The 26336-nt window shown below is 40.5% G+C and overlaps 1 protein-coding gene and 1 long non-coding RNA gene across 12 annotated transcripts; one reads left to right on the forward strand and one right to left on the reverse strand.

Moving 5' to 3' along the window:
* Window positions 1–25: 25 nt before the first annotated feature.
* Window positions 26–1696, reverse strand: LOC129604912 (uncharacterized). Its single transcript, XR_008696243.1, has 3 exons — window positions 1361–1696; window positions 1117–1197; window positions 26–298 (listed from the first exon to the last, which is right to left on the reverse strand). It is a non-coding gene; the product is annotated as an uncharacterized LOC129604912 (long non-coding RNA).
* Window positions 1181–26271, forward strand: tjp2a (tight junction protein 2a (zona occludens 2)). 11 transcript variants are annotated; one of them, XM_055513244.1, is made up of 25 exons: window positions 1181–1363; window positions 9804–9933; window positions 15345–15398; window positions 16890–17014; window positions 17117–17219; window positions 17339–18092; window positions 18315–18418; window positions 18534–18687; window positions 19597–19708; window positions 20180–20310; window positions 20408–20504; window positions 20577–20727; window positions 21037–21145; window positions 21254–21473; window positions 21692–21879; window positions 21984–22079; window positions 22301–22380; window positions 22465–22675; window positions 22904–23004; window positions 23121–23345; window positions 23466–23570; window positions 23790–23993; window positions 24340–24417; window positions 24487–24572; window positions 24816–26271. In XM_055513244.1, the coding sequence occupies exons 2-25, from the start codon at window positions 9928–9930 to the stop codon at window positions 24952–24954; spliced, it is 3633 nt and encodes a 1210-aa protein (XP_055369219.1). In that variant the 5' UTR covers window positions 1181–1363; window positions 9804–9927; the 3' UTR covers window positions 24955–26271. The 11 variants fall into 11 exon arrangements, with proteins under 11 accessions (XP_055369219.1, XP_055369221.1, XP_055369224.1 ...); XM_029168536.3 differs by lacking the exon at window positions 1181–1363 and adding an exon at window positions 4501–5012; XM_055513240.1 differs by lacking the exons at window positions 1181–1363; window positions 9804–9933 and adding exons at window positions 12099–12411; window positions 14241–14548.
* Window positions 26272–26336: the final 65 nt, after the last annotated feature.

Consider the following 26336-nt stretch of genomic DNA (forward strand, 5'->3'; position numbering starts at 1 on the left):
CTGAGCAAAAGTAACAACACTCACTGTACTAGCCACCCCTGTACAGTCTAATTTAGCTCTGCCAATAATTCTAGTTTAAACATTTAAAGAACAGGAGATGGTTTTAATGTCTTGCCCCCAAAATGAATAAGGGGGTCAAAAAAACTTAAAAATTATCCACTTTTCATATACAGTATATTAATTGAATGACAGCTATATTGTGTGACATTTATACCTGGTGTTAACTGGAGATTTCTGAAGGCAAGTGGGTGAGGAAAAATAGTAGTTCAATATCTAGCTTTGCTTCTGTATGTCCCACCTAAAGACAGGAGAAAAGAGTAAGGCACACTACTGATCCTATTGCAGCTGTTTGTATTGCTGACCGTGACTGGCAGTACACAAAGTATACAACAGAGGGCAGCCCAGGGGTTGAACCGTCCTCCGTGACTGTCAAGTCTTACTTTCAGCAGTGACAGGGAGCTAAAAAAAATACAATACATTTGCATGTAGTACAAGGGATCAAAGATTTACAGTGTATTTATTTGTTTCATCTGTCATTCATCATCACGCACATCCCAGATGTCACTCATTTAATCAGATGCCACAGTGGCTGTTGGAAGATTATTCTAGTCCTGAATCATGTTTCAGAATGACAAATTGTAGAGAGCTTTCTAGGACTGTCTAGGATATCTAGAATCAGACATGCCACAGGGTCTTAGGCTGAACAGGTTCAAAATGGCAGACTGGGACAAAATCACAGCCTTCTGTTGGATTTATAATAACTATGTTAACGGCATATGACTTAACGGTAGAACACATATTGTACGTATGAAGCTGTGTGGTTAATAAATATTCCTAAAGTAAAATGAAGAACGAGGTTTAAAAGTATTTTTTCTGTAAGTCAGATAAAATATTGTGTCAAATAGGCTCAGATTAACACATTTGAAAATTATTCTGTGATGTTATTTTATTTATAACTTATCCGTTAATTACTAAGATAATAACACAGACTTTGTTACCTTTCATAGTAAGCTTTTCTTTCCCGCCATTCTAATTGTTTTTAGTCCAATGATTCATCAGTGTGTAATATTCTGTTGACAAAGTGGCTGAGTCAGGAGACTGAAACCACCCACGCACCTTGAAAGCATCCTTTCAGCACACAGCCGCACAGTCGACCTGCGGCTGCACACCTACAGTTTCGAGGCCACGCCCACATACCTGAGAGAACCAGGAAATAGCTGTAGTTCGACCCGACAAATTCAAAATACAGAAGACGTGAAATCATCGACGTGTTACCGCCATCGTCGTCTGTGTCACACTAACAGTGTGTGGACTTTTCAGCTGCCGTCGCATAGAAGCTGGGAATAAAAGGAAGCCTCACCTGGTGAGTAGAGACCCAGTTGTTCGCCTCCGGATGTCGACATGTTTTCACCGTGTCTCTGCCATGTTAGAGCTCCGTGCAGCTGCCTGTGGAAGCTTGTAGTTACATCTAGCGTTATAGCGTTATACTATAATCATTAAATATGCCAGTATACTTATGGAAACAGTCACCTATTATCTCTTTAATGTGGCCGCTTTTGTTAAGTAAGCGCCATGTTTGACTTCCTCTGAGCCCAGGCCTCCGTGTCCTTTGTGTTTATGCATGTGCATGCTGGTAGACCCAGTGTAAATAAGAGAGGTTAGTGAGCAGCTTTCAGATATTGTCCATGAAGCGTATGATAAGGTTTTAAACAGAGGTAAATCTCTGTACACATGTTTATTAACCAAAGCACAGCACCGATGAGCTGTGACCTTCTTCTGGTTAATTGAATGATCATTCTAAATCATGCCGTTTGTTTCTCCGTTTTATAACACAGTGATTTTTGTTCTATTCATTATTTGCCCATTTTAAAATATTGAGCAGAATATTTGTTTATCTTGTCCCATTACGAATGAATATGAAGGAATATGGAACTACTAATGAGTACACATTCCTAATATACTTACGTGCGATGTGGACATATAGACTGGTTTTATCAGCGGAAGCACATATTTCAGGAGTCTTTAGGTTTGAGGAATTCATCAGTTTGCCTCTTTTAGGCAATAATTATCTTGTGAGCGTACCTGTGATATGCATGTGTACAATCTGTTCCTCTACTGTCAAGCTCCCTCCCTCCCCTCCCACCACACTCATCACAGATTTGTCAGTGGCATGTGTCCCTCCATCTGTCTTACACATGCATTGCATATGGAGATTGCGTAATAGGCTTGGGCCCATGGTTAAGTGGCAGAGGGCACCGACACAAATTGCTTATGTAAAAGAGTTAAGATGACCAAACGGCCCCAGCTACGTTTGCAGAGCCTATTGAAACTGGAGGAAAAAATAGAAGGCATTCTTGGATTTAATTAAATAGTGAAACATGTCCCGAGAAGAGTGGATCCCCTTTGAGTACATCATTCATAATTAAACCTCTTTAATAAGTAAAAGCACCAAGTTGCAGGCTAGTTGCTCTCCACATTTACAGCATTTCATATATTTAAAGATGGAGGAAAAACATCTAGATGTCTAAATACCTCTTGCATTTTTATTGAGTACTAGTGTTTTTTTTTCTCTTTTTTTTTTCAGCCAGGTTTCTATTGTTTCGCCATCGTATCAGACTGTGCAGGGTGTAGTTCAATCTCTGCAATTATATTACTGATGTTGCAGGTGACTACTGATAGTTGTAATGCCATGTAGGGCTTTACAAAGACTAGGTTTTAAAGAGGATAAATAGTATGTTTTTATTATGAAGCTATTTCCTCTCTCCCCACTCTATGTGCTAAGATGAGCTAAGCTAACCAGCAGCTCACCTGCTTAAATTTATCAGTCTGATTAGATATTACAGGTCTGTAACTTAGTTTGCTGACAACAGATGTGCACAGGTGTGACTGTGTACCATTTGCCTGTTGTTCTTGGTGCCTATGCTGGTTGATGTGGCCTTCTTACACATACACAGGCTTTTGTCTGGACTAGGTCTCGATGAGGGTGCTCTGAGAGATTATTGTGTATATATTGTGTAAAGATAAGTGTGTTCACAGTTATTAATTTGGACTACTCTCACTAAGACGACACAAAGGGTGAACTTAAAAGACCCATCTTCTTCTTCTTCCTTTGTGTTGCCGTTACCCAACAGTTTTAAAAATAGACACTCGTTATTTTTGTGTGTTTCCCCCCGTGCTGCTGGTATTCTCAGCCCCCCTTGATGTGCTGAGGGATTTCTGCTGCTCAGTGAAAGCTGCAGCTCTTATGGCACGGCCATCCAGAACCATAATCCAGCCGTACGGGCTGCTGAAATATAAATCCTGTCTGGCGTTTGCATTGGCTGGCACTTCATCAAGAAGCCAGAGAGTTTAATAATCTATTTGAAACCTCTAGGGATGTAGCAGCCTGCTGTCAGTTGGTGACTCTAGGACAAGAAACAAGCATTTAATCTCTTAGACGATGCAGCACGAGTGTGTGCCTAGAGACGCGTGGTCTTGAAATAAAACAAGTTGGAGATGCACTATTGAAGTTCAGCAGGCACAAAAATATGTCAAACATGTCACTTATCATTAAATGAAAGATTTGAGAATGCAAAATGATCAGGCGTGATCCTATTGAACTTGTTTTTCTTGCTACAGTCGCCTGTTTTCCCCCTTTTTTTTTTTAACGGGCCTTAACCACATCCTGACCTTTACCGGCCATTAAACTACACTAAACTACATGCAGTGCTGTGTTCAGTTGCGTAACTGAGTCAGGTTTACTATGCTATGCTTTCACGTCTGGATGCATCTATCATCTGCGTCCCCTCACTGACCTGATTGAAAGCAATTGGGTGGTTGCAGTCAAAGTTTCTGTTCCCTTGTTTCAGTTGATGTCTTTACTAGAAAGCAGTAGTGGAGAGTTGAGATAAAGGTTTAGCCTTGGATTCAAACTTGTCATATTACAGTTCATGGTAAGTTTCAAGATGGAGATTAAAGCTTAATATTATATAGTTCTGAATTAGTATAATTAATGTTTAACATGTTTGATGTGGAGGTTACTATTAACAGTAGCATTCACTTATTTTAGAAACAAAGACAACAACCTAATGTTTCACCATATTCAAGTGTTTTTATTTATTTATGACGTTGTGAAAATACAAAAGACTAAGACGTAATGGAAACAGTGAACGAGACAAATGCTAAATTCATTCATTTATTCGTTCAGAATACGGCAAAGCAGCTGAATGAATGTAAAGAGAAAGAACACTTCAAAGGAGTCTGGAAAAATTGAAGTGTTTGTTCATTAGCATCATCATCAACATTGTGACAGCTTAGTCAATATAAACATCTGTAAGCGGTTTCCAGGTGGAAGAGTGTGAGAAAATGTGAGGGTGAAGTAGATGGTGCATCTGTGCGGGCGTAAATCTGAGCCTGGAGAGGGGGATTATAGGAGAAGGGAGGGGCGGGGAGCATACATGATCTGTCAGGGCTTAGTACCACAATTATCCCAGTGGCTGAAGCAGCAGCAGCAGAGCAGCGGCAGCAGTGATGGTGGTGGCAGAGCCTGCGTTTTCATTAGTGTAATGTCCAGGGAAGCTCCAGAATTATGTAAGAGTGACGTGCTGTCATCGCCTCTCATGCCCAGCGCCTGGCAGAACGTGGCTGTTTGTTTTGCCTTTATCCTCCTCCGCTCCTGAAAACCAAAAGCACATCTGTCTGATTCCGCGTATGGGGACAGGACTCGTAGTAGCCACGCCACGGGGACCTCTGCAGTCTGAAGCTGTGGCTCGTTGTCATGGAGAAGCCACACCGAAGCGGGAGCACCGAGCCTACAGCCACGATGAGCATTTGTGGGGATGCATCATCTGGTGTATGAGGGGTGATGCAAGTGTAGCAGCAGTCACAGTAGTGCAGCGTGTGCTCTTGTTACTGTAAAATTCGAAAATGAAGTTTAAGAAGTTCATCACCATTATGCAGGCAGCCATGGGGATCGTACCCCTAAACAAACGGGAGCTTCTGCCACCGGGCAGGAAACTGTGGAGACCCCCAGGGTGAGTCTGATTACTTTGAATGTGCGTGTTCTTTTAGACATAGGTGGAGTATGTGTGTCCATGTTGGAGCTGCAGTTGGTTATTTATAGTAGATATTTATAGAGATTACATAACTTCATAGTGAACCTTTTGGATACTGTAAAAAATTATGATGGTATGTCAGTGTTTCCCACAAGGGAAATGCTGACTTGTTTAAACCTTGTTCCAGTTCCTCTGAAACTATGAACAAGTAAAACCTATATGAAAACTTTGTTTTCTGTGAATTAAGGTGACCCGATCTACTGTTGCCCTCTTTTGGGCAAGGTGTCTTCAGAATGGAGTATAAAATGTTGCATTCGTTTGGATAAAAGGAATTATACTTTTTTAACTTTTTAGAAAGTTAGTGCAAAGTCCAATATCTTTGTGATTTGATTTCACAGAAAAGACCAATGTGTACATGACACTCGAAAAATTTGAATATCGTGCAAAACTTACAAAACAGTAATGCATCTTAAAGGTGAAACTAATATAAGATTGCATGTAATGAGTCTAAACAAGGGCGGCACGGTGGTGCGGTGGGTAGCACTGTTGCCTCACAGCAAGAAGGTTCTGGAGGTTCTCCCGGAGGCGGCCCTGGTCCCTTTCTGTGTGGAGTTTGCACGTTCTCCCCGTGCTTGCGTGGGTTCTCTCCGGGTTCTCCGGCTTCCTCCCACAGTCCAAAGATGTGCATTAGGTTGATTGGACTCTCTCCATTGCCCGTAGGTGTGAGTGAATGGTTGTCTGTCTATGTGTTGCCCTGCGATGGACTGGCGACCCGTCCAGGGTGTACCCTGCCTCTCGCCCATAGCCAGCTGGGATAGGCTCCAGCACCCCCGTGACCCCGCATTAGGGAGTAAGCGGTTTAGAAAATGGATGGATGGATGGAGTCTAAACAAGATAGTTCAAGTTGTGATTTGTCATAATTAAGATTATGCTTTACAGCTAATGAAAACTCCAAATCAAACAATCTCAAAAAATTAGAATATTGTGAAAAGGTTCAATATTCTATTCTAATCTCAATTCTGACAAATCCCATCTTGAACTATCTTGCTCTGCATATAACGAGTCTATTTTATGCATTAGTTTCAAGTTGCATTACTGAAATAAATGAAGTTTTCCATGATGTTCTAATTTTTCAAGAATCACCTGTGACCTCTAAGGTTATATTATATTTAGTGCATTTAAAAGTATCATTTTGGAATTTGTGTTATGATGTTGCATTATATTCTAATTTCTGCTTACACGTAGTCACTGAGAGAAGGCTGAGGATGGTACATTCTTTATTGGCCCTGAATGCACCATTCTATAAGTGATGAACATCATTTCTTACTATGATGCTTTGCACCCGGCCCTGCCCCTCGCCATCCAGGCAGTTAGTGTTATTAGACTGTTTTAAATAATTGCAGTAGTGTCATAAAATGAGATGTGTGATCTGACGCTATGTCCATCTTGCGTGTGGGCTCTGATGCAGTATCAGTTTTATTTGGTCTTTGGCAAGTGCTGAGAAAGACCAGCTCCCCTGTCCACTACGCCACTTTGAACTAAGTCTCATCTGAGACTTTTTTATTGAATGGCGGTGCCGCAATGAAATAAAATAGAAGCTTTTTAACATGAAGCAAGTGTCATTGTTAGTATATGGCCAATGTGAGCACACAAGCATAATGAATAAAATAACATGTTTTTAGGTAATAACTAGAAAAAGTAATTTCTCGAGAAATTACGTGGGAGAGCTGATCTGCTGCCGCAACGATGACAAACGCTGATTAAGCTGCTGACGTCAAAAAGTTGACTACGGCAAAACGATGAAAACGATGAAAACGAGAAAACGTTGACAAAGATTAAAACGATGACAAAAGATGGCGATTAAAAAGATGATGATTAAAAAGATGACCAAGGTCATACTATGACAATATTAAAGAGATGACAATGATTCAAAAGTTGACCACGTTTAAAATATTAAAAAGTTGACCAAGGTGCATTGTTGACAATCATAAATAAGCTGACTATCTTTTTGATTTGAAGAAAGTATTTGTAAATAATTACCTAACTGTGTAATAGTTTAATAACTAGTAGAAATTTACCAGTCAGAAACGAAAATCTTGCCATTTAAGGTAATAAATTACATTGGTGCTTTTATTTTGAAAGGATTTAGAGGTTGTGTGTGGGCAATTACTAAACTATAAAATAGTCATTAGATAGTCATAGTTTATCATTCAATAGCAAGAATAGCCCTATTAAAGCAAAAGATTTAGATTTAGCCCTTTCAGAATAAAAGCACCCTAATAAGTTTGAGTGTCTATTTACTGAACTCTAAAGTAGTCCCATTAACGATTGGTAAGTATTCAGAACCACAAATTTTTTAATCAATCTTGCCATTAAAGGTAATAAATTGTAATTGGTGCTTTTATTTTGAAAGGATTTAGAGGAAATGTGTGGGGGTAATAGCATAACTGTCAATTAGTCTTTAATTACCCATTAATAATCATAATTACCCATTCAAAGGCAAAAACAGTGCAGTTAAAGCTAATAATTGGCATTGGTGCTTTTATTTTGAAAGGATGTAGAGGAAGCACGTGTGGGTAATTACTAAACTGTTAATCTATCTTTAAATAGTCATAATTACCCATCTAAAAGTTGAAATATTGCTATTAAAGCTAATTATTTGCTTTTATTTTGAAAGGATTTAGAGGAAGTGTGTGCTTAATTACTACACAATCCAATAGTGTAGTTGAGTAATCAGTAATAAGCATGGAACTGCTGTCTACACTGAGCATCAGCAGTTTGACCTGTCAGTGAAATCTGCAGCTGCGCCGTCGCCATGGAGACGAAAGGCGGGAAAATCAGGCTCACTCTGCTCTGTAAAAGCAGAGTTTCGCCCTGTATAAACAGGCTTGTTCCAGCTAAACCATGATAGTTATCACAAAAATTATTTAATTTTACAAGTCCCAAGGCTTCAATGAGCAAATGGTGTGAATTTTATGTTTGAGGATAAAAGCTTGTAGCCACAGTGGCAATTTCAAAATATGTCTCCTCTGTTTTTCTCCCCAGACGTCTGCCGAAAATTATCATTAGAGTCTATGGGAGAATTTCGGGATCTCTCTGCGCTTTGAGGTTGATAGCGACTAAAGTATAGGTCTGAGGGTATTTCCAGACACATCATTAGAAAGAAGACAAGTATGACTACGATTTAGTGAAGTAATTATGTTGATAGAGTAAAAATTGTGGCTGTAGTGACGAGTTAGAGACAGAAGTTCTGTCTTAAAAAAGCGCACCTTCTCACTGTAGCTGTGACATCACGCACTCTAACTGACCCAATACACACTAATGGAAAAGCTGAAAATTTAACAAAAACCACACCATATTTAAACGCTCACAAGTCGAAAACTATAAAAGATACGAGGACGCTGATTTACACGGAGAACGCTGAAAGATGATAGACGCTTTTGACGTTGAAATGACGTTTCTACGCCAAAGTATGACGATGACAGAAGCTGACGAAAAGAGGCAAGTTGACAAAAAGTTGAACAATGATTCCCATAGACGACCATTATAAAAAAACGACGAAAAACGTTGAATAACGTTAAAAGTTGAAAAGCTGAAAACGTGAAAAGTAATAGCCCCCATCCCCTAAAGACGACACACGTTTAGAAAGTTGAACGGCGATTCTACGACGAAGCGTTGAGACGATGAAAGCGACCGAAAAACGGGGCGAAATAAGAAGAAAAGTAAAGAGCGAAGATATCAATAGTGTGAGAGCTGTTCAGCTCTCCCACTAATAAAGAGCGAAGATATCAATAGTGTGAGAGCTGTTCAGCTCTCCCACTAATAAGCTAATGCAGCCATGCACCACCCTAGAACCAAGTGTTGGAGTGAATTCTGTCCTGCATTGTTTCAGGTGTTACTGATAGCGATATTTGTCTTTTGTTTTCTGCAAAGCTCAAAGTGTGAGTTTAATCCTGAGAAGGCACCATGTTTAATCATGGAGAAACTATTGACTTTCTACAGCAGTGAGTGTCTGTATTGGTTCTGTGGGAATGCTTGAGAAACTTCAGTCAGTTGTTTCAGCTTGTGGGACTCACAGGTTTGGGCCTGTTACTGTAGCGCCAGTGTCCTGTCAGAGATGATGCTTGTGAATTGAGACTGCAGATTATTAGTGATATTATAGTGATTATTATCTGTGTGTGCCTAAACTCCCAGGTGACTCCAGCTTTAGCTACATGTGGCTGGATGAGCTGAGCATTTACAGTGTGCGTATGTCAAATAAAACTATACCAAAATATGTCACATTTCCCAGTTTTAATATGTTGGTTTGGAATTAAATTGAAACCATTGCGGTCATATAGCGGTCATATAGCATATGACCGCTGAGTTTTGGAAGCTACACATCCAGCACTGTCTCTAAGCTAATGGCAAATGCCACAACTCTAGACTGAACTGCTTAATGGTAAATTTAATAATAAGGTAATAACACAGATTTGCTTATGGAACAGACGAATTAAAGACAGTTAAAAATTATGTTTGTGGTTGAATGAATGGTTGGAATGAAAATGTATTTACATCTTGCTTTTTAAATCCGTTGTCATGGTGTGAGGAAAACTTCACATACTGTATATGTCTCCAAATGACATTATAGAGAGCGATGACTTCTCTAACTCAAGTGCATGAATATTTATTTTTTATTTTATTTATTATCATTTTATTAATATATCTAAGACATACTTGCAATACATCCAGTGAAGGGTTATCAGTTATCAGTTTACTCTGCTTGCACAGGGACCAGCTTGTTTCTGACCAGACAAGCACTGACCTGCTCAAGTCCAGCCGCAGGTTCTGCTGGTCCAGAGAAGCCCACTACTTGTATCTTCGCCGCCTCTCTTCACGCAGCTACTCAGCTATTATGATGGTATGTAGTTACAGTCCCTGCTGTCCGTTTGGTCTCCATGTTCAAGTCCAGTCTGTCTTCAGTTATGCGCCCGTTTTAAAAACTGTATGTTAGTCTAATAAAGCATTTTTAGTACTGCATAATTAATATAGCAAGACTTCAGCCTGTGACACTATTTAACTGCAAAATGCTGCTAATATAGACCTGACTACTTAGTCATTGTCTAACTCCGCTGCTGGATTTATCAACATACTAGCTGCAAAGCCACTTTTTCTATATTAATTTTATTTGATTATTGTTAAATATTTCAGTAACAGACGGTGGCTTTGACTCCTTCACTGTCTGTGTTCATTGTGTGTAGGAGAGCTTGAATGAACCAAAACAGTGAATCATTTATCACCATTATTTGCCCTTGTAACAACTTCTTTAAATTTGATAAACCCAAGTTAAATATAAGTTGGTAACTGAGACTTAAACAAAATTTAGAAACATGAGGTATTCCTAATGTTTCAATATTCACTATTTATGATAGTACATACCTTCTATATTATCATATGTTTAAGAATTATTATTCTCAAAACTGAGACACTCTTGCATTGTTTCCTATTTTGCACTTACAGGAACTGTAATATGACTTTTTCAGCTAACTTCATTGTGCAGGCTTTGCATTAGTTCTCTAGACCTGGCAGTTTTAAATCATATGACATGAAAACTTGAGCTAACTGTATTTTTATTGTTTATACAAACAATGCTTAAATATTTTTTTCAGTAATGTATTTCTGTACTTCCACTTTAGAGCCTGTGGTTCGCTGACTGTTTAAGACTGGTGTTGTTTGAAACCGTCACTGCTCCACCTAGCTTTTGTGATTTTCATGCTTTAATGCCACTCGGATGATTGTGTTTCTTCCCTGATGAAAATTTCATGAATTTTAATCTTATGAAACAGTAGCATAATCCTATCTTTGGATAAGATGGAAAAAAATACATGCATGCTTTTTTTTAGTTTATCAAAAAAATACTCAGTGAGCTGTAAACACCCTGTCTCTAAAGCATAGGTGATTTGGAGATGAGATTTAGTGACTCACTGTTTCCCAGACTGCATCTATAGTGATGATTAACCAAGGAGACATGTCATGTTCCCAAAGCTTCATTGTTTTAATGACTTGCTCGCACAAATTATTCAGACCATCGAAGCTGTTTTGCATTAGTATGGCCTATTTTCAGGCCCATTGCACATAGCTCAGTAGTTTTATTTGATTGACCTGAATTCTACTTGAAACATTTAACAGTTCCTTGCAATAAAATATGTGGATGTAAAATTATTCAATAAAAATGTGATTTATTTTAAGGAAATTGTAAGTACATATTTTGGGCAGTTCAAAAGTCAGCTCTTACATGTAATCCTTGCTTATAAAATACCAAATAAGGTCAGGCTTGAATAGACACACAGATTCGTTTTTATGACCCCATGGGGAATTTACATTGACCTACATTAATTCCTTGAAGACCAACCCAAACCTAAATGATAACCGCACATAATACAAATCCTAACATGAAACAAGTAACAACTTCAATGATTTATGTAGTAGAGGTCAGCATTGGTTTCCACAGGAGGTTTCTGAACAGATCTCAGACACTGGAACATGATCTACAAAAAGAGTATTATGGAAAGGCAGCACATACTATACTCCCCTTATTCTGAGTCAGACTGAATTCAAACCAACCTTTAACTTTTTTTAAAGAATTTATTTAGTAGTTGTTGTTTTTTTTTTCATTACGATATATTTTAACAAAGCAGGCTTGAGAATAAACCCATTTTCATTCTCTTTGTTTTTTATTGGTAGATAGCTGAGACAGGTTTTTTTAAATATATACTGTATTATTTAAGATATCCAATGCACTTTATCTACTGCCACAGAGGCAGTTAGTCTCTCTCTAATCTAAACCCCAGCGCATTTAATCTGTTTGTCGTCTGGGACCCTCACAGGCTCCCTGAAAAATCAATGGGAATGTTGGACGGTTCCATCTGAGGTATTAGAGCGCCAAGACAACTTTGATCAGCCAGAAGTTATGTAATTTAACGCCCGTTATTAATGACACATAACCAATCAGTCGTACAAATAAGGACTTTTCTGTAGGTTGAAGGCGTATAGTGATGTTTGACTTTGGTGTAATATGTGATGCTTGCAGTTACAGTCGGTCCCCTCCGCTCTCGTGTGGTATAATCTGTACCAGGCTACGAGTGGTCGGCGCTAAGTTTGCTTTGGATGTAAAGTCCTAATATTTGTAGTGGGCGAAGACAGTAAAACATTTAAGTTAGGCAGAGAAGCCAGCTCCACTCCTTGGTTGTGAAATTTCAACTCGTTCGGGAACCTGCGCGTGGAAGCGACGGACCGGTCTGTTTTTAAAGCTCCCGTCGCAGCCAGTTCAAAGTGCGTGATGCCAGTAAATGGTGGGGCTCTGCTCTCCCTGAGCAGATACGCCACTCACTATTTCACCGTAAGTACCAGCTGGATTCAAGTTAACGTTGTCCCAAAAGGCGATTTATGTTGGAATTTCTATGTAGTTTGTCCGCAGTGTTACTGCGACATGTAGCATTAGGAGTTAATTTTTGAGGAGTTCCCTGCTCGAACCTGTTGCACCTGCTACCGTTAGCAGCTAACGGTCAGTGTAGTTCACTCATGACTTGTGCTCTACTGATAATGTCTGTTTTTATGTTGATCAACGTTAAATAGCGCATAACTGGTTAATGGCTATTGGCTAATGGTTAATTCTGCACTTCTGCTTAATTATTCCCTTTGGCCAATATAACTAATACTTCTCAAGTTTTCTACTGTATTACTGTTTCCTCTGCATCATGTTGTAACTCCGCGGAGTGGCCAGTAGGGGGCGCACCCTTACAACTTTGGGCAAGAACTGCAGCACACGGCTGAAACCTTTTCAGATTGTAGATGGAGCCTGGTTTTTGTGTCTTATGTTAGAACATTCGTGAAGCTTTATTCTCAAACACCGTTTAATAAAGGGTCACATTTTACATGTATGTCATCTTTATGCTGTTTCCTGCAGCCTGGACATTGGTGCTTTAATGCACATAATAATAAGTTGATAATTGGCATATTTTTTGAAGGAGTGTCAAACATTCTGTAGGTTTCCAGCTTCCCTCATTGAGGATTTATGTCTTTCTTTATTAAATATCATGGTAAGCTGACTTTCTGCTTAAATTGAAAAATGAAAACATATCACATTAGTAAGAATTTGTGGTAGACCAAATACTAGAGCCACTAATGCAAACACAAAAACCCAAAACAAATCACAACTGCTATTTTGTTTAAACTGTAAAGGGCTTAATCCCAGTGTATTTCCCAGAATGTTCTGTGCCTATGCTTTCCTTTTTTCCCTATTTCATTAAAACACTGTCCCTAAATAATTTTGTTTTCCAAGTCATGTCCTGCAAGGCTGACCCAGTATTTCAACCTCTCTTCTCATTAGTAGAAATATGTTTGTATTTGGTTATGTAACGGCCAACACTCGGGAGACCATGACTTATCCAGCGGGCCTGCCTGCTGGCCGCCATCACAGTCCTATTGCATTGTACAAGAATGCGGTCTGAGCTGGTTTGGCCTTGTCCAAAACACTTTCATCAGATGCTTTGAAGTCGTTAATTTCTCTTGAGTTGACCTTTTTTTCCCCTGTCCACATGCAAGGATGTTTGCTTATTCCCTGGTGTAGTGTGACTTCAAAATGCACATTAATCCTATAGTTTTCCAACACACATACACACACACACATGCGGTGTTAACAAGTTTCTTGTTTTGATTCACAAGTGTCTCCCAAATGCAGACATGTACAAAGAAAACTGGGTGTTGTTTTTTTTTTTTTGGGGAAGAATTATTTCTTTTTCCACTGAGTTAAAGTCTAAATAGCTATTTTAAATTGTGTTACAAAAAACTATTGTGTACTCTGCAAGCAATGGTTGTCCTCTTCCATGGACTCAGTCCTACAGCCTCTGTTCCTGCTTCTGGCCATCTGGTTTTTCCCTTGTAGGCCAGAAGATCAAAAAACTGGGGTTACGATGGTTATGCTGCCAGCTGAGTCATGTTCCTGTTTCACTAAGCCTGGACCTGAGATGTCAGTGGGACAGAGATTCTTTCCACTTTAGCTCTCAGAAACCAACAATTTAAATCCTAACCTTAAAATGTAAAAACGGGGTGTTTTTGGTCTTTGTACATATGCAACTCACTTCAAAAACTTCTTTAAATCATAGGGTCTGTTGTGCAGTGTATTTGTGAATGCAGATGCCGGTGTTTAATCACCTCATTCTTGTGCAGGAGTTGGTGTGTCTGTATGTTTACACTGTCTGCAGACGGTGGGATTTGTGCTGAATGTAGGCCAGCAGAATCTCTCTTACGTCAAAGGCAGGCAGGCGGGCAGATGCAGGGAGAGAGCTGCTGGTGGTTGTGCAGCTGTGGCCATGGAGAAGGCTGTGGCGCACATCAGTCTGCCAGAGCACCGCTGGCGGTGAACAGGGAAAGACGCAGATAGGGGTAAACGGAGAGAGCCAACGATGAAGACCGTTCTCAGCCTGCACAGGAAATGGGCCCATGCCGTCAAGACCATACGCATCCTGCAGGGACTTGTGAGTGCAATTCTGCTGGCAGGGCTCAAATCAGATCTGTGGGAGCTGGACCTGACTGGTTCTGACTGTAATCTGTGTCTGTGATGTTGATGTCAGTCAAGTTTCTGTACACTTTTTTTTTTTTTCAGAATTGTAGTCAGCTGCTACTGTTAATCAATTAGGATCTGAAGAATTTGCCCATGTTAAAGAATAATGGTAATGTCATGTGGTAAATTGGTAAAAAATTGTTGGATTTCTGTGTTTTGGATTATTAGTTTTTACTTGGTCAGATTGTACTTGATTATGACAGATGGACAGAAAACACTTAATCATTTTTTTGATTTACATTTTTAAAGTTAAAACCTAAAATTTAATATTTAATGCAGTTTTCTAATGCAGATGTTACATCTCCAGCTTCAGTGTCCAACACATTGGTTCATTGTGGCTAACGTGTTGTTGGGACTAATTAAGGACTTGTACCGTTAAATGAAAATGAGTTTACTATATATTTTTGTTAACTGAAAGAAGCTTTTGTGATGTTTGTTACAGTTTATAACCCCTATTTTATATTGAAGGTGTATAGGTGTTGTCAATTTTTAATTCAAAAAAGTCAGAACAATCAGAAGTTACTTCATCAAATCCATTGCAAACAATAGGTTCTGTCATTAGGGTCATGCTACTACACTAGTTGTGCAATTATACTGTGGGCTAAATAACTTTGTTACATCATGTAATACTTTATTCAACATCATGTAATACTTTATTCATCTGTTCTTTGAAACGAACCTGACTATGGTAATCTTTGGTTTTTCTACAGAATCCGGTCATGGAGGAGACTGTGTGGGAGCAGTACACTGTGACCCTGCACAGGGTGAGTCCATCTGCACCTAGCACAGCAGACCTCATCTCATTTGCAGTGTTTTCATTTTATCCATAAACCCAGGCTGTCACACCCGCTAGTTCATGGCGAATGCATTTTGGTTATTAGTTGAACACAAGCAGATGATGCGGATCAGCTTTTAGACAGCACATGCGTAAAATATAGTTCAGTGTGAATGAAAGTCTGAATAAATGTACACAGTAAAAAACAAATGTGACTGGTTTAGATGAAGTTTTTTTAAATGTAAAAAGCTGTCTCATCTGTCAGTACACTACATTTCACATGATGTTACATTTGGGTCACATCTCAACATTACTGAAATGAAGCAAGTGTTCCACTGTTGTCGAAGTTAAACACGTGCATGGCTGTGTGAGCAGAGGAAACCAGTTGAGCTTAGGTAATCGCCAGGATGAGCTCATTGTCTCGTGCAGTGGTTCACTAAAGCCAAAGTAGCAGATTTAGTGCAGAGAGGTTTTCTCCTGCAGGCGTATGACCCCTGACTCTCAACCTAACACAGATGTCCCGCTCTGCTTCTGCACTCGTATGAGACCTGGTACTATACCAATCTTTGTCAATCTTTATTGAATCGGATAGTCATTGCAAAACCCCAATGTTAATGTGTAGGAGAATAAAACCGCTTTAATTGTGCAATCACAACAATACTTGATATTGTATTAACAGTGCCTGGCAGTTGTAACAAGTAATGTGACACAGAGGCGAGAGAGGGTTTGGATGAATATTCACGTATAAACCCCATATACCAGTGGGTGGTTCCTTCGATTTCCTGTTTTTTGGGGGGTGCTGAAAAAATACACTTTAATAACACGTTGCAATTTTTATAACAACATAGAAGAGATTGTCTGTGTGTCAATTTTCTTTATTTTTCTTTCTCTGCTCACAATTTCTCCCTCCCTTTGCCTCCACAGCCATCTGCTAGAGACAGAGGGCACTGGTGGATTGTGGATTTTTTTTTTTTTTTTAAGTACAGATGGAAGGGTGGGGATAAAGAGAGACGGTCATCAAATCTCTGACTTAATCTCATCTAAACTAGAGCAGTGGCAGGTAGAATAACTACAATGCCAAAACATATAGAGTCAGTCAATCATTCCTTCAATGAAGACCTAAAGTCACACACCGTAAAGTGTGCAACGTTAGATAATAAGTTCAAATACACATTTGGCATTGTGGTACCAAGGATTAATGTGATTGTTAATCACATACGCAAGACAGTAGATAGCGGTGAATGAGATAAATGAGGAAACTGTAATAAACACACAACTGTAATAACCTTTTGGAGGCAAAATCCCTTTAATCACTATGTATATGTACATATACAATGATTATACAGCAGGAGCTGACACACACCACATTTTACTGGATTGCAGGAGCGCACACAAACACACACAAACACAAAATAAATAGACGATGCGCCCTGGAGTAGAGACTCTACATGATTTATTTGTTTTCTTTTTCTGTTATCAGGATCCAAAAATGGGCTTTGGCCTTGCAGTGTCAGGGGGCCGAGACAACCCAAATGAGGAAACTGGCGAGACTTCAATTGTGGTGTCTGATGTGTTGCAGGGAGGACCTGCTGAAGGGTTATTATTGTAGGTAGCAGTCTAATGTGACCTTTTGTAATGATATCTTTTCCTTCTTAATGAATTTAAATTGAGCATGTTTAGCTCATCTAAGTGTATGTATGTGTTTAGTGAGAATGACCGGGTCATTCAGGTAAATGCCACCGCCATGGAGGGGGCCGTTCACTCCTTCGCTGTCCAGACCCTCAGGAAATGTGGCAAAGTTGCAAAAATTGTAAGTAACGACTGTTAAAGTTACACTATTAATACTTAATTTTTTTATTCATTACTAATTGTTTTCATCTCAAAGACAAAACTCTCGATTAATTACATTTCAAAATAAATTTTAAACAGACAGTTAAGAGGCCCAGGAAGGTTCCAGTAAATCTGCTGAACCGCCCCCCATCACCTGATGACCGAGTCTTCAGTAACGACTACAATGATGATTACAACTATGAGCAGGACCGCCGCAGTGTGTACAGCGCCCGAAGTGGCGGTGGACCGGACCCAGAGAGGGAACGAGGCATGGGAGGTTACATGGATTCTGGCTATCAAACACGAGAGCGCGACTATGACAGAGACTATGATCGGCGGGAACGGGGCAGGAGCATGGATAGAGATCTCAGTCCAGACCGGCAATACAGGAGAGATGGCAGCAGAGGTCGCACTATAGACAGAGAGCGCAGCCCAGATAACCGCTACAGGAAGGAAAACATGCTCGGCCATGACTACAGCCCAGACAGAAGATATCGTAGTGAGCGCGCATTAGACCGAGACCGCAGTCCTGACCGGCGGTACCGCAGTGAACGAACCCTGGACCGGGACTACAGCCCGGACAGGCGTTACCGCAGCGAGCGAACCCTGGATCGCAACAACAGCCCTGACCTGCGCTACAGGCGTGATCCCAGCTTAGAACGGGGAAGTGAACGCATCTCGAGTGACCAGAGGAAGTATGATGACGCGCCAAAGCGAAGTGGGAGCAGGGACCGCCTGGACCATTCACCTTCACCTGCCCCCATGCCCATCCCTCTGTCACGCCCTGCTCGGGACCTGGAGCCACTAGAGAAACCAGTGAATGTGGTGCTTCTCAAGAACAGACCCAACGATGGTGAGGAACATTGTTTTACATATTTTTTACTAGTGATGTGTCATTACCAGCTGAACACTTCTGTATTATATATTCTGGCATCAGTGAGTGAATGTGAGTGTGAATGGGTGAATGAGAAGTAGTGTAAAACGCTTTGGATCCTACTTTGGACATACAGTCTTGATGTCTCTGTTTTTCGTGTAAGTGTCAATCAAAAATTTTAATTTCTGGCCATCTTTTCAGAGTATGGTCTTCGTCTGGGCAGTCAGCTCTTCATCAAAGAGATGACCAACACAGGTCTTGCCAGCAGGGATGGGAACCTGCAAGAAGGAGACATTATACTAAAGGTAATATTACAACACAGAAACGTTAAATGAAAACTGTTTCTTCTCTATTCCTTGGTGTAGCTCAACTCCAGCCTGCTTTCATAATGTCTTCTAATCTCCCGTTTCTTTCTGTCAGATTAATGGTACGGTGACAGAAAACCTCTCTCTCAGCGATGCAGGAAAGCTGATTGAGAAATCTCGTGGGAAGTTGCAGCTTGTAGTGCAGAGAGACCGTCGGCAGGTGCTGATCCGAGTCCCTCCGATGGTCGACAGCGACTCAGAGCTTGATGGTGAGAGACAGTCGAAACTGAAAAGCAGCAAGTCCTACCCAGTGTAGAGGCAAACCTTGGCCGCCATCAACAACCTGCTGCATGTGAATTTTATATGAATCGGCTGTGAACTTGTTGTTCTTTAGAACTGTTTCCATTCACAAATAAAGATTTTACTCTCACTTTCAGTTTTTAGTTTTATTTTAGTATCACTAAACATGCAGAAATACTTAAAGCAGGAAATAGCACCATGATATTGATATAACCAGAGATTCAATATCCCATTCCTTTGCTGTTACTTACTCTCTTTATACCTGTTTTTATTGTCACATGACCAGCTGGTGTGCTGTTCGTTTCAACCAATCTAGCTAAGTGGTGTAAGTGGATTGTCACCACCAAATGTTTGCCGGAATGGGGAAATAGCCAGAAGTTGTGTGTGTGTGTGTGTGTGTGTGTGTGTGTGTGTGTGTGTGTGTGTGTGTGTGTGTGTGTGTGTGTGTGTGTGTGTGTGTGTGTGTGTGTGTGTGTGTGTGTGTGTGTGTGTGTGTGTGTGTGTGTGTGTGTGTGTGTGTGTGTGTGTGTGTGTGTGTGTGTTACATTTGCCAGGGTGATCCCCTGTCATAATCCTGCTATTACACATAATGACTCTGCTCTACTAGAAAGCATGGACATAGACAAGCATGTCCAAGTTTAAATGTCTTTGTTTTAGTTTTCATATTCATGTTTAAGAAGCCTGTGATGTGGATAGACCTAGAATGCTAAACCTCCAGTAATGATGTGACCCTTTGTCTAAAACAGCTGTTATTTATTCTGGCATTTTATTCCTATTAGTATTTATTAGATTTCTTTAACTAAATGTGATGCTATAACAAAACCAATAGTGTGTGTGTTCCTTCAGAATCATTCTATTATTTTTGTTTCATGTTTTAGATATCTCGGAGATCGAGTCATACCGCTCCTACTCTCCACAGGATGATAGGCGGGGCCACCACTCCGACCTCTCCTCCCACTCTTCCAATGAAAGGCTTAGGGAAAAGCCCAGGTAAGCCGTCATTACACACTCAACTACAGAAACAAGCTATTTCCTCAATCTAATGACTTAACCATTAGGCTTAAATGTGTTTAGGATTGACAGAAATACAGTGAAGAATACCCCACAGCTTTAATGTTTATCTTTACACTTCTGAGCAAATTTTATGAATGAAAACTGTCCTTTAATAGGTGAAGCAATAAAAGAAATGAATCCAGTGCACAGTAAACATCTTATTATCTGTAGGTTGTTAAATGCAGCATAAACAAATCAGGATAATGTAGGATTATGTAGATTTGATGCTTAGTGGATGGGCCATTACACCAAATTAAATCAAAAGTGTGATATTAAATGTTGGACTGAGGAAGATTTTGTTTTTTAATGTATTAACAAAACAAAATCAGGTTTGGGGAGTTTTGGGAGTTCTTCATTTGTTTGTTTGATTTCTACATATTGTGATACATGAGTTTGTGAAATTATCAGAGAGGACCCACCTAACAGGCTGGCGAAAATGGGCGCCTTGCCAACACCGTTCAGAGGTCTTGACAAACCGTCAGAAAACACACCCAGTGTGAACGCGGAGAGGGAGGAGCCACGATCAGAAACCCCACCAGGTAACACTACCTGTCCTTCAGAATACCGTAAGATACAGTTCCTTTTTTTTATGTTTTAAAACATTATGCTTTGTGTGTGGGGGGGGGGCGTATGCAGTACCATCAGTCATCGTGGCCCCAAAGACTCATGCTCCAAAGGTGCTAACTCCTAAGGTGCCACTTAAACCAAGCTTGGAGGACCAGGAAATATATGGGTCAGTTTGTTTTCATCTATTTTGTCATGATTTCTTCTTTGGATCCCTAAACCCCATTTTACTTGTGTACAGGCCAGACACCGTGATGGTGAAATTCCAGAAGGGTGAGAGCGTAGGCCTGAGGCTGGCGGGAGGAAACGATGTCGGCATCTTTGTCGCTGGTGTTCAGGAGGACAGTGCAGCTGAGCAGGAGGGTCTCTGCACAGGAGATCAGATTGTCAAAGTCAGAATTCTTTTTAGATAATATTATATTATAATATATTATAAATGACAAGTGTTAATCAGGATACACTGTAGGTTTACACAGGCCCTGCATCAATGCTTGAAATGTGAATAATGCAACTAAAATAAATAAGGTTATATATTATTTTAATTAAGTTTATTATATTAACTTATGGGTACAGTAGATAAGAACCCAATGTCATTCCCAGTGGTCTGTTACAGATATTGTGTTTATGTAGTTCCAGTTATCAATTGCCTTGCGCATGTTTAATTTTGTAACTCTGACAACACTTCCTGTTTTGTGTCCCAGGTGAACAACATGGACTTTAGAGGTATGGTGCGTGAGGATGCAGTCCTTTACCTTCTGGACATCCCTAAAGGAGATGATGTCACCATTCTTGCCCAGAGCAACCCAGATGGTACTGCTGCTGCTTAAAACACAAATACAAGTTATGATTTCTTAAAATAATAAACCCGGATAAACTGCAGGCCCAGTACAATGTTCATTAATCTATTCTCCTCCTTAGTGTACAAGGACATCATGGCCTCCGGCAGAGGCGACTCCTTCTTCATCAGGACGCATTTTGAGTATGAGAAGGAGTCGGCACAGGGCCTTTCTTTCTCCAGAGGACAGATCTTCAAAGTTACAGACACACTTTACGATGGCAAACTGGGAAACTGGCTGGCCATTCGCACTGGCACAGACAACCAGCTGCTGGAGAAAGGAATCATCCCTAACAAGAGCAGGTGTGTTTGGGGTTGGTGCATGCACATGATGATGCAAGTGAATCATTTTTGAATTGAAAGTTTTGTCTATAAGGTCATAGTGTCATTAATAGGATATATAGTTTGCTTGTCAGCTTGTTTGTAACTTAATGTTTATTACTGCAGCATGGTCAGATATAGTGCATACAAGACAATCAGCATACTATATGTTGGAATTCTTTTCACATTACATCTCACAGAGCAGAGCAAATTGCCAATGTGCAGAATGCTGCTCGGGCTGCAGCAGGCAATGACAGAGGAGATTTCTGGAGGCTGAGAGGTCAAAGAGCGGCAAAGAAAAAAGATCTCCGCAAGAGCCGAGAGGATCTGACTGCTGCTCCAGTCACCACCAAATTTCCCGCTTACGAGAGAGTTGTCTTACGTGAAGGTACTGTAACTGAAGAAAGGTATTTTTTAGCCATGATGCAGTTTAATGTGACATTCTTTTGTTTGTATCTAATTTGCTTGTATTATTTGATGTGTTTTGGTCAGCTGGATTCAAGAGACCTGTGGTGATCTTTGGGCCCATTTCTGATGCAGTGAATGAAAAACTGGCCAATGAAATGCCAAACGAGTTTATCATTGCTAGTAAGTTCCTACATCATCATCAAAACTATTGTGTTGTGTAGCTTCTCAGAAGCAGAAACTCGTTTATTGCAATGTACAATGAAGGTTCCATCATATTGGAGTTTGTTTTGGTGATTTGGTGCAGCAGCATATTTAAAGATAAATATCATTGGGCATGTAGGTGCATAGATGTCTCTAAAATGGTATCAACATGCACGTATTTTTCTTCTCACCTATTTCAGAGACTGAGCCCAAAGATGCAGGGAGTGAGAAATCCTCCGGAGTGGTGAGACTGAACACCATCCGACAAATCATTGAACAAGTAAGCTGTAATAGAATAGTCTTTAGCGTTATGGAAGTGCTGTAACAAGATTTAAAACTTGACTTGTTCCCTCTGTTTCATCAGGACCACCACGCTCTGCTGGATGTGACTCCAAAAGCTGTGGACACTTTGAACTACACCCAGTGGTATCCCATTGTCCTCTTCCTCAACCCAGATTCCAAGCAAGGTGTCAAGACCATGAGAAACCGCCTCCTGCCTGGATCCAGCCGCAGCGCCCGCAAACTGTACGAGCAGGCTGTGAAGCTGAGGAAGACCTGCTCTCACCTCTTCACTGGTACATTTTGCTTAGAATGAGGTTGTCAAGGCAACATCCTTCAGAAAGAAAGAAAAAGAAAAAGAAAAAAGAAAAAGAAAAAAAAGAAAAAGATAAATATGTTGAGATACAGTAAATGAAAAAAGCTGAGCTCAAAGTAGGGCTTATATTTACAGTATAACATACATGTTGAGACCTGCTAAGAGGATTGATTGCCCAGTAGCTTATGGTTTTGTTCGTTTTATGTAGCAACGATTGATCTGAACTCGGCCAACGATGCGTGGTATGGCAGCGTGAAAGATAAAGTTCGTGAACAGCAGGACAGAGCCGTGTGGGTGTGTGAGGGCAAGGTGAGTCCTGGTTCTCTATGTGAACCACACTGTTTAGATTTCATCATTTCTAGACCTCACAGTGACTCTTACTGGGGTGTATGAATAGCCTTTTTTTTATCACCTCCTCTTTTCAGCTGGACGGTTCAGAGGAGGACCTGGATCTCCAAGAGGACAGCATGTCGTACCTGTCAGCCATGAGCGCGGACTACCTGAGCATGGACAGCCGCCTCAACAGCGACTACGACGACACCGCGGATGAAGGCGGGGCTTATACCGACAATGAGCTGGACGAGCCCTTAGATGAACCCCAGACCGTGTCGGCCATCAGTCGATCGTCTGAGCCCGTGCTACAAGATGAGGTGCGCATGACAAGACAAAATACTGTTGACCCCGTCACACATTCAAGATAACACTCACCCATGCTCATTGTTCATGTGTGCTGGCATAATCAAACCCTGACTAACCTCCACTGTGTGTAGAAACCTCACCCTGAACCCCGGGCTCGCATCAAGCGGTCAGGGAGCAGAGAGGTGCTCCACAGAGAGCCCACCCCTCCCCCTTCTTTTGTCCCTGAACCCCCAAAGGTAAGCACTATAACACTTTACCCCAAACGTCCACAGTCCTTAAGTGTTGTGTCCTTTCTCTGTCCACTCGTAGACATTTTCAGTGCCTCACATTGTTTAATTATGAAGGAGAAATATGCTTTTTTTTCTCTGTAGATGGATGTACAATAATTTGTGAGGTCATCTGTGTCAACACATTGTTCCACATGGACTAAACGAATCAGTTCTTTTCTCTGACAGGTCCGTGGTCAGACCGCGCGGACCGAGTCAGCACGAAGTTTTGACTCACATTCTAGTAGCACCATCAGCAGTGACGTAGCGCTGGGAAACAGGCCACTTCCCCCTCCTGTGGCCCTAAAGCCCAGTGTCACCCGCCTGAACCAACCGGCAGAGGAGCAGGGCAAGGAGGAAGACGACCCTGCAAACAAGTCTTTCCTTGGCAAAGTGAGTCATGGCTTTTGTTTTTTCCATACATAACAACTGCTTTTCTTCTTTTTTTTTCCTCAGACATTCTTGTGTCAACATACGTTACTGTTGCTATTATACAATATATTTATAACACTTTTTTGTCATTTTCTTTTCTTCTAATCTGAAATAGAGAATGGGTGACCAGGTAACTCCGTGTACGCATGTTCATAACCCATGATAACTCACCCGTCACCCATCACAGTGGTGCTCTATGCTTTTTATGTCATGAACTCTCCCATAAGCATCTCTTCACAAGAATATTGAATTCATTATAGAATAATATTAAAATACTCAACTTTAAACACATCTTTGTTTCTCTCAGATTAAAGCTTTTGAGAAGATGGATCACCTGGCACGAGCCCAAAGGCTCCTGGAGCTGCAGGAGGCAGAAAACGCTAGGGTACGTAGTATTAGGTTTGTTGATTCCACCTAATGTGTATCAATTGTGACATCTGGGTCCTGTCTACAGTTGGAGATTGCTCAGAAGCATCCAGACATCTACGCCATCCCAGTGAAACTGCCAAAACCCAATCTTAACCGTCCTCAGCCAATAGGGTGAGAGCATCACACTTCATTCAGAGACATTTGGTATTGGTACAGTACTTGGCCTTGCTTATTTTTAATTGTACAGTGGAACCTGCATACTGTCTAATTTATGTTATATCGTGTATAACTTATCAGGACTTCACCTTCAGGTTATCACTGTTTTGATTAAATTACATTTATCTTACATTATCAGTCAAAGTCAGACAAAGCTAAACTGCTGGTTCTCTGCTGTCTGTGTCTGATCAATTCCAGCTCAAACGCCGAGCCACAGACTGCATCCAGGCCTCCGTACTCACACGAGGACAGCGAGGCGGAGTACCGCAGACAGCTGGCAGAGCAGACAAAGAGGGGATACTACAATCCCCAGAAATACAAAGACACAGAGCTGTAAGACGGGAAACCAGGAAGTGGTGGCACATGACAATGCTACAAGGAGACGGAACTCAACATAACTGTTGTTTGAGCTGTAACGTCAGATACTTCTGTTGTTTCACAGAAAACCTTCATACACGGTCAGTGTATATAAATATTTTTTGAGTCTCTGTCTTTGTTTTTTGGTTCTATTTTCTCCACTAACACACAGCTAAGTTTGTGCCTGTTATGTTCTACCAGAACCCTCAACATGCACTGCTAATTATTTGTGAGGGAGAGAAATACCAGGAGACTTTTCTACTGTTCTCTTGTTAAACTTCAGTGAAAAACGAGAAACGTTTAGGCTGTTGTTTTTAGCATTTTAACCTTGCTTGCAACCTGTCCTATGCAGGTTTGGCTAACAGCGGCACTTTTACCTTTTGCTGATCATTTTGGGGAAAAACTAATAAAATTTAAAAATAGAATATTTAAGGTAAATTGTGGTGTATCCAATGTTAAACAAAATGTATATTAGAATGAAATGATGTAAGTAAGAGACAAACAGGAGCTATCACGTGACTTCAGTTGTAGTAGTGGTATGTAGCGAAGTGTTTCCAAAGTTCTGTTTCCTACCAACGCCGCACCAGCTCCCAGCGCTCTTAAGTCTAATGTTCTGACGTCAGACACTGTGTCATTTTTCTTCTCATGCCAAGTCTCCTCAAAGAAATCTGCAATCACACGACTCCCCCGTAGGTTTATTGGGAGGCAGATTAATTTCAAGTGCCTTGAAGTGCTGATGTCATCGCAAGAAATGAGGGAAGAAATATAAAGTTCTGACCATTAGACTAGAACTACAGGAAACCACTTAATCCTAAATTGGACGTGTGAAAAAGTAAACCTTAAAACATGCTGTAATGACACAAAGCACAAAACCATTAGTTACTCATATTTGTGAAAGGACCAGACAGTCCAAGAAAGTAACTTTTGCTTTTTTGCGACCTAGGGAGGATGTGAACATGGCTAATAAGCATGTGTGTCTAACTTCACTGATACAGATGTGCCAGATAAATATCACAGATTGCGAAGTTATTTCAAACTGCTTCTTTTGTTCAGATGCAAAATGGATTTACAGTGCAGTGCTGCAAACAGCTGTAGGCCCGACTGTGTTCCCTGTTTTAGAGTAACAGACAATCCCATTTTTATAGCATTGCTGTTTTTTGTATTACACACTGATTTGAGTTATTGGGAAAAGGGTGACAACAATCATGTCAGTTGAGAAGTTTCTCTAAAATGTCATTTTTTTATGTAGTGATCTAAGTATTACAGATTTCAAATTAAAACAAATCTTTTGTCATTTTTTCGGTTTGTGGGTGTTTTGTGTTGTGTTTTGATGCTCTCAAACCTATTTTTGTATTGACTGCT

The sequence above is a fragment of the Betta splendens genome, chromosome 12 (genome assembly GCF_900634795.4).
Source record: "Betta splendens chromosome 12, fBetSpl5.4, whole genome shotgun sequence".
In the NCBI taxonomy this organism is placed as follows: domain Eukaryota; kingdom Metazoa; phylum Chordata; class Actinopteri; order Anabantiformes; family Osphronemidae; genus Betta; species Betta splendens.

Excerpts from the sequence above, each read along its gene's own strand:
- tjp2a (XM_029168536.3), top strand. The coding sequence starts at position 4,906 with ATGAAGTTTAAGAAGTTCATCACCATTATGCAGGCAGCCATGGGGATC. Across the intron at positions 18,688-19,596 it reads CAGCGACTCAGAGCTTGATG|ATATCTCGGAGATCGAGTCA; the intron begins GTGAGAGACAGT and ends TTCATGTTTTAG. Across the intron at positions 23,571-23,789 it reads TTGTCCCTGAACCCCCAAAG|GTCCGTGGTCAGACCGCGCG; the intron begins GTAAGCACTATA and ends TTTCTCTGACAG.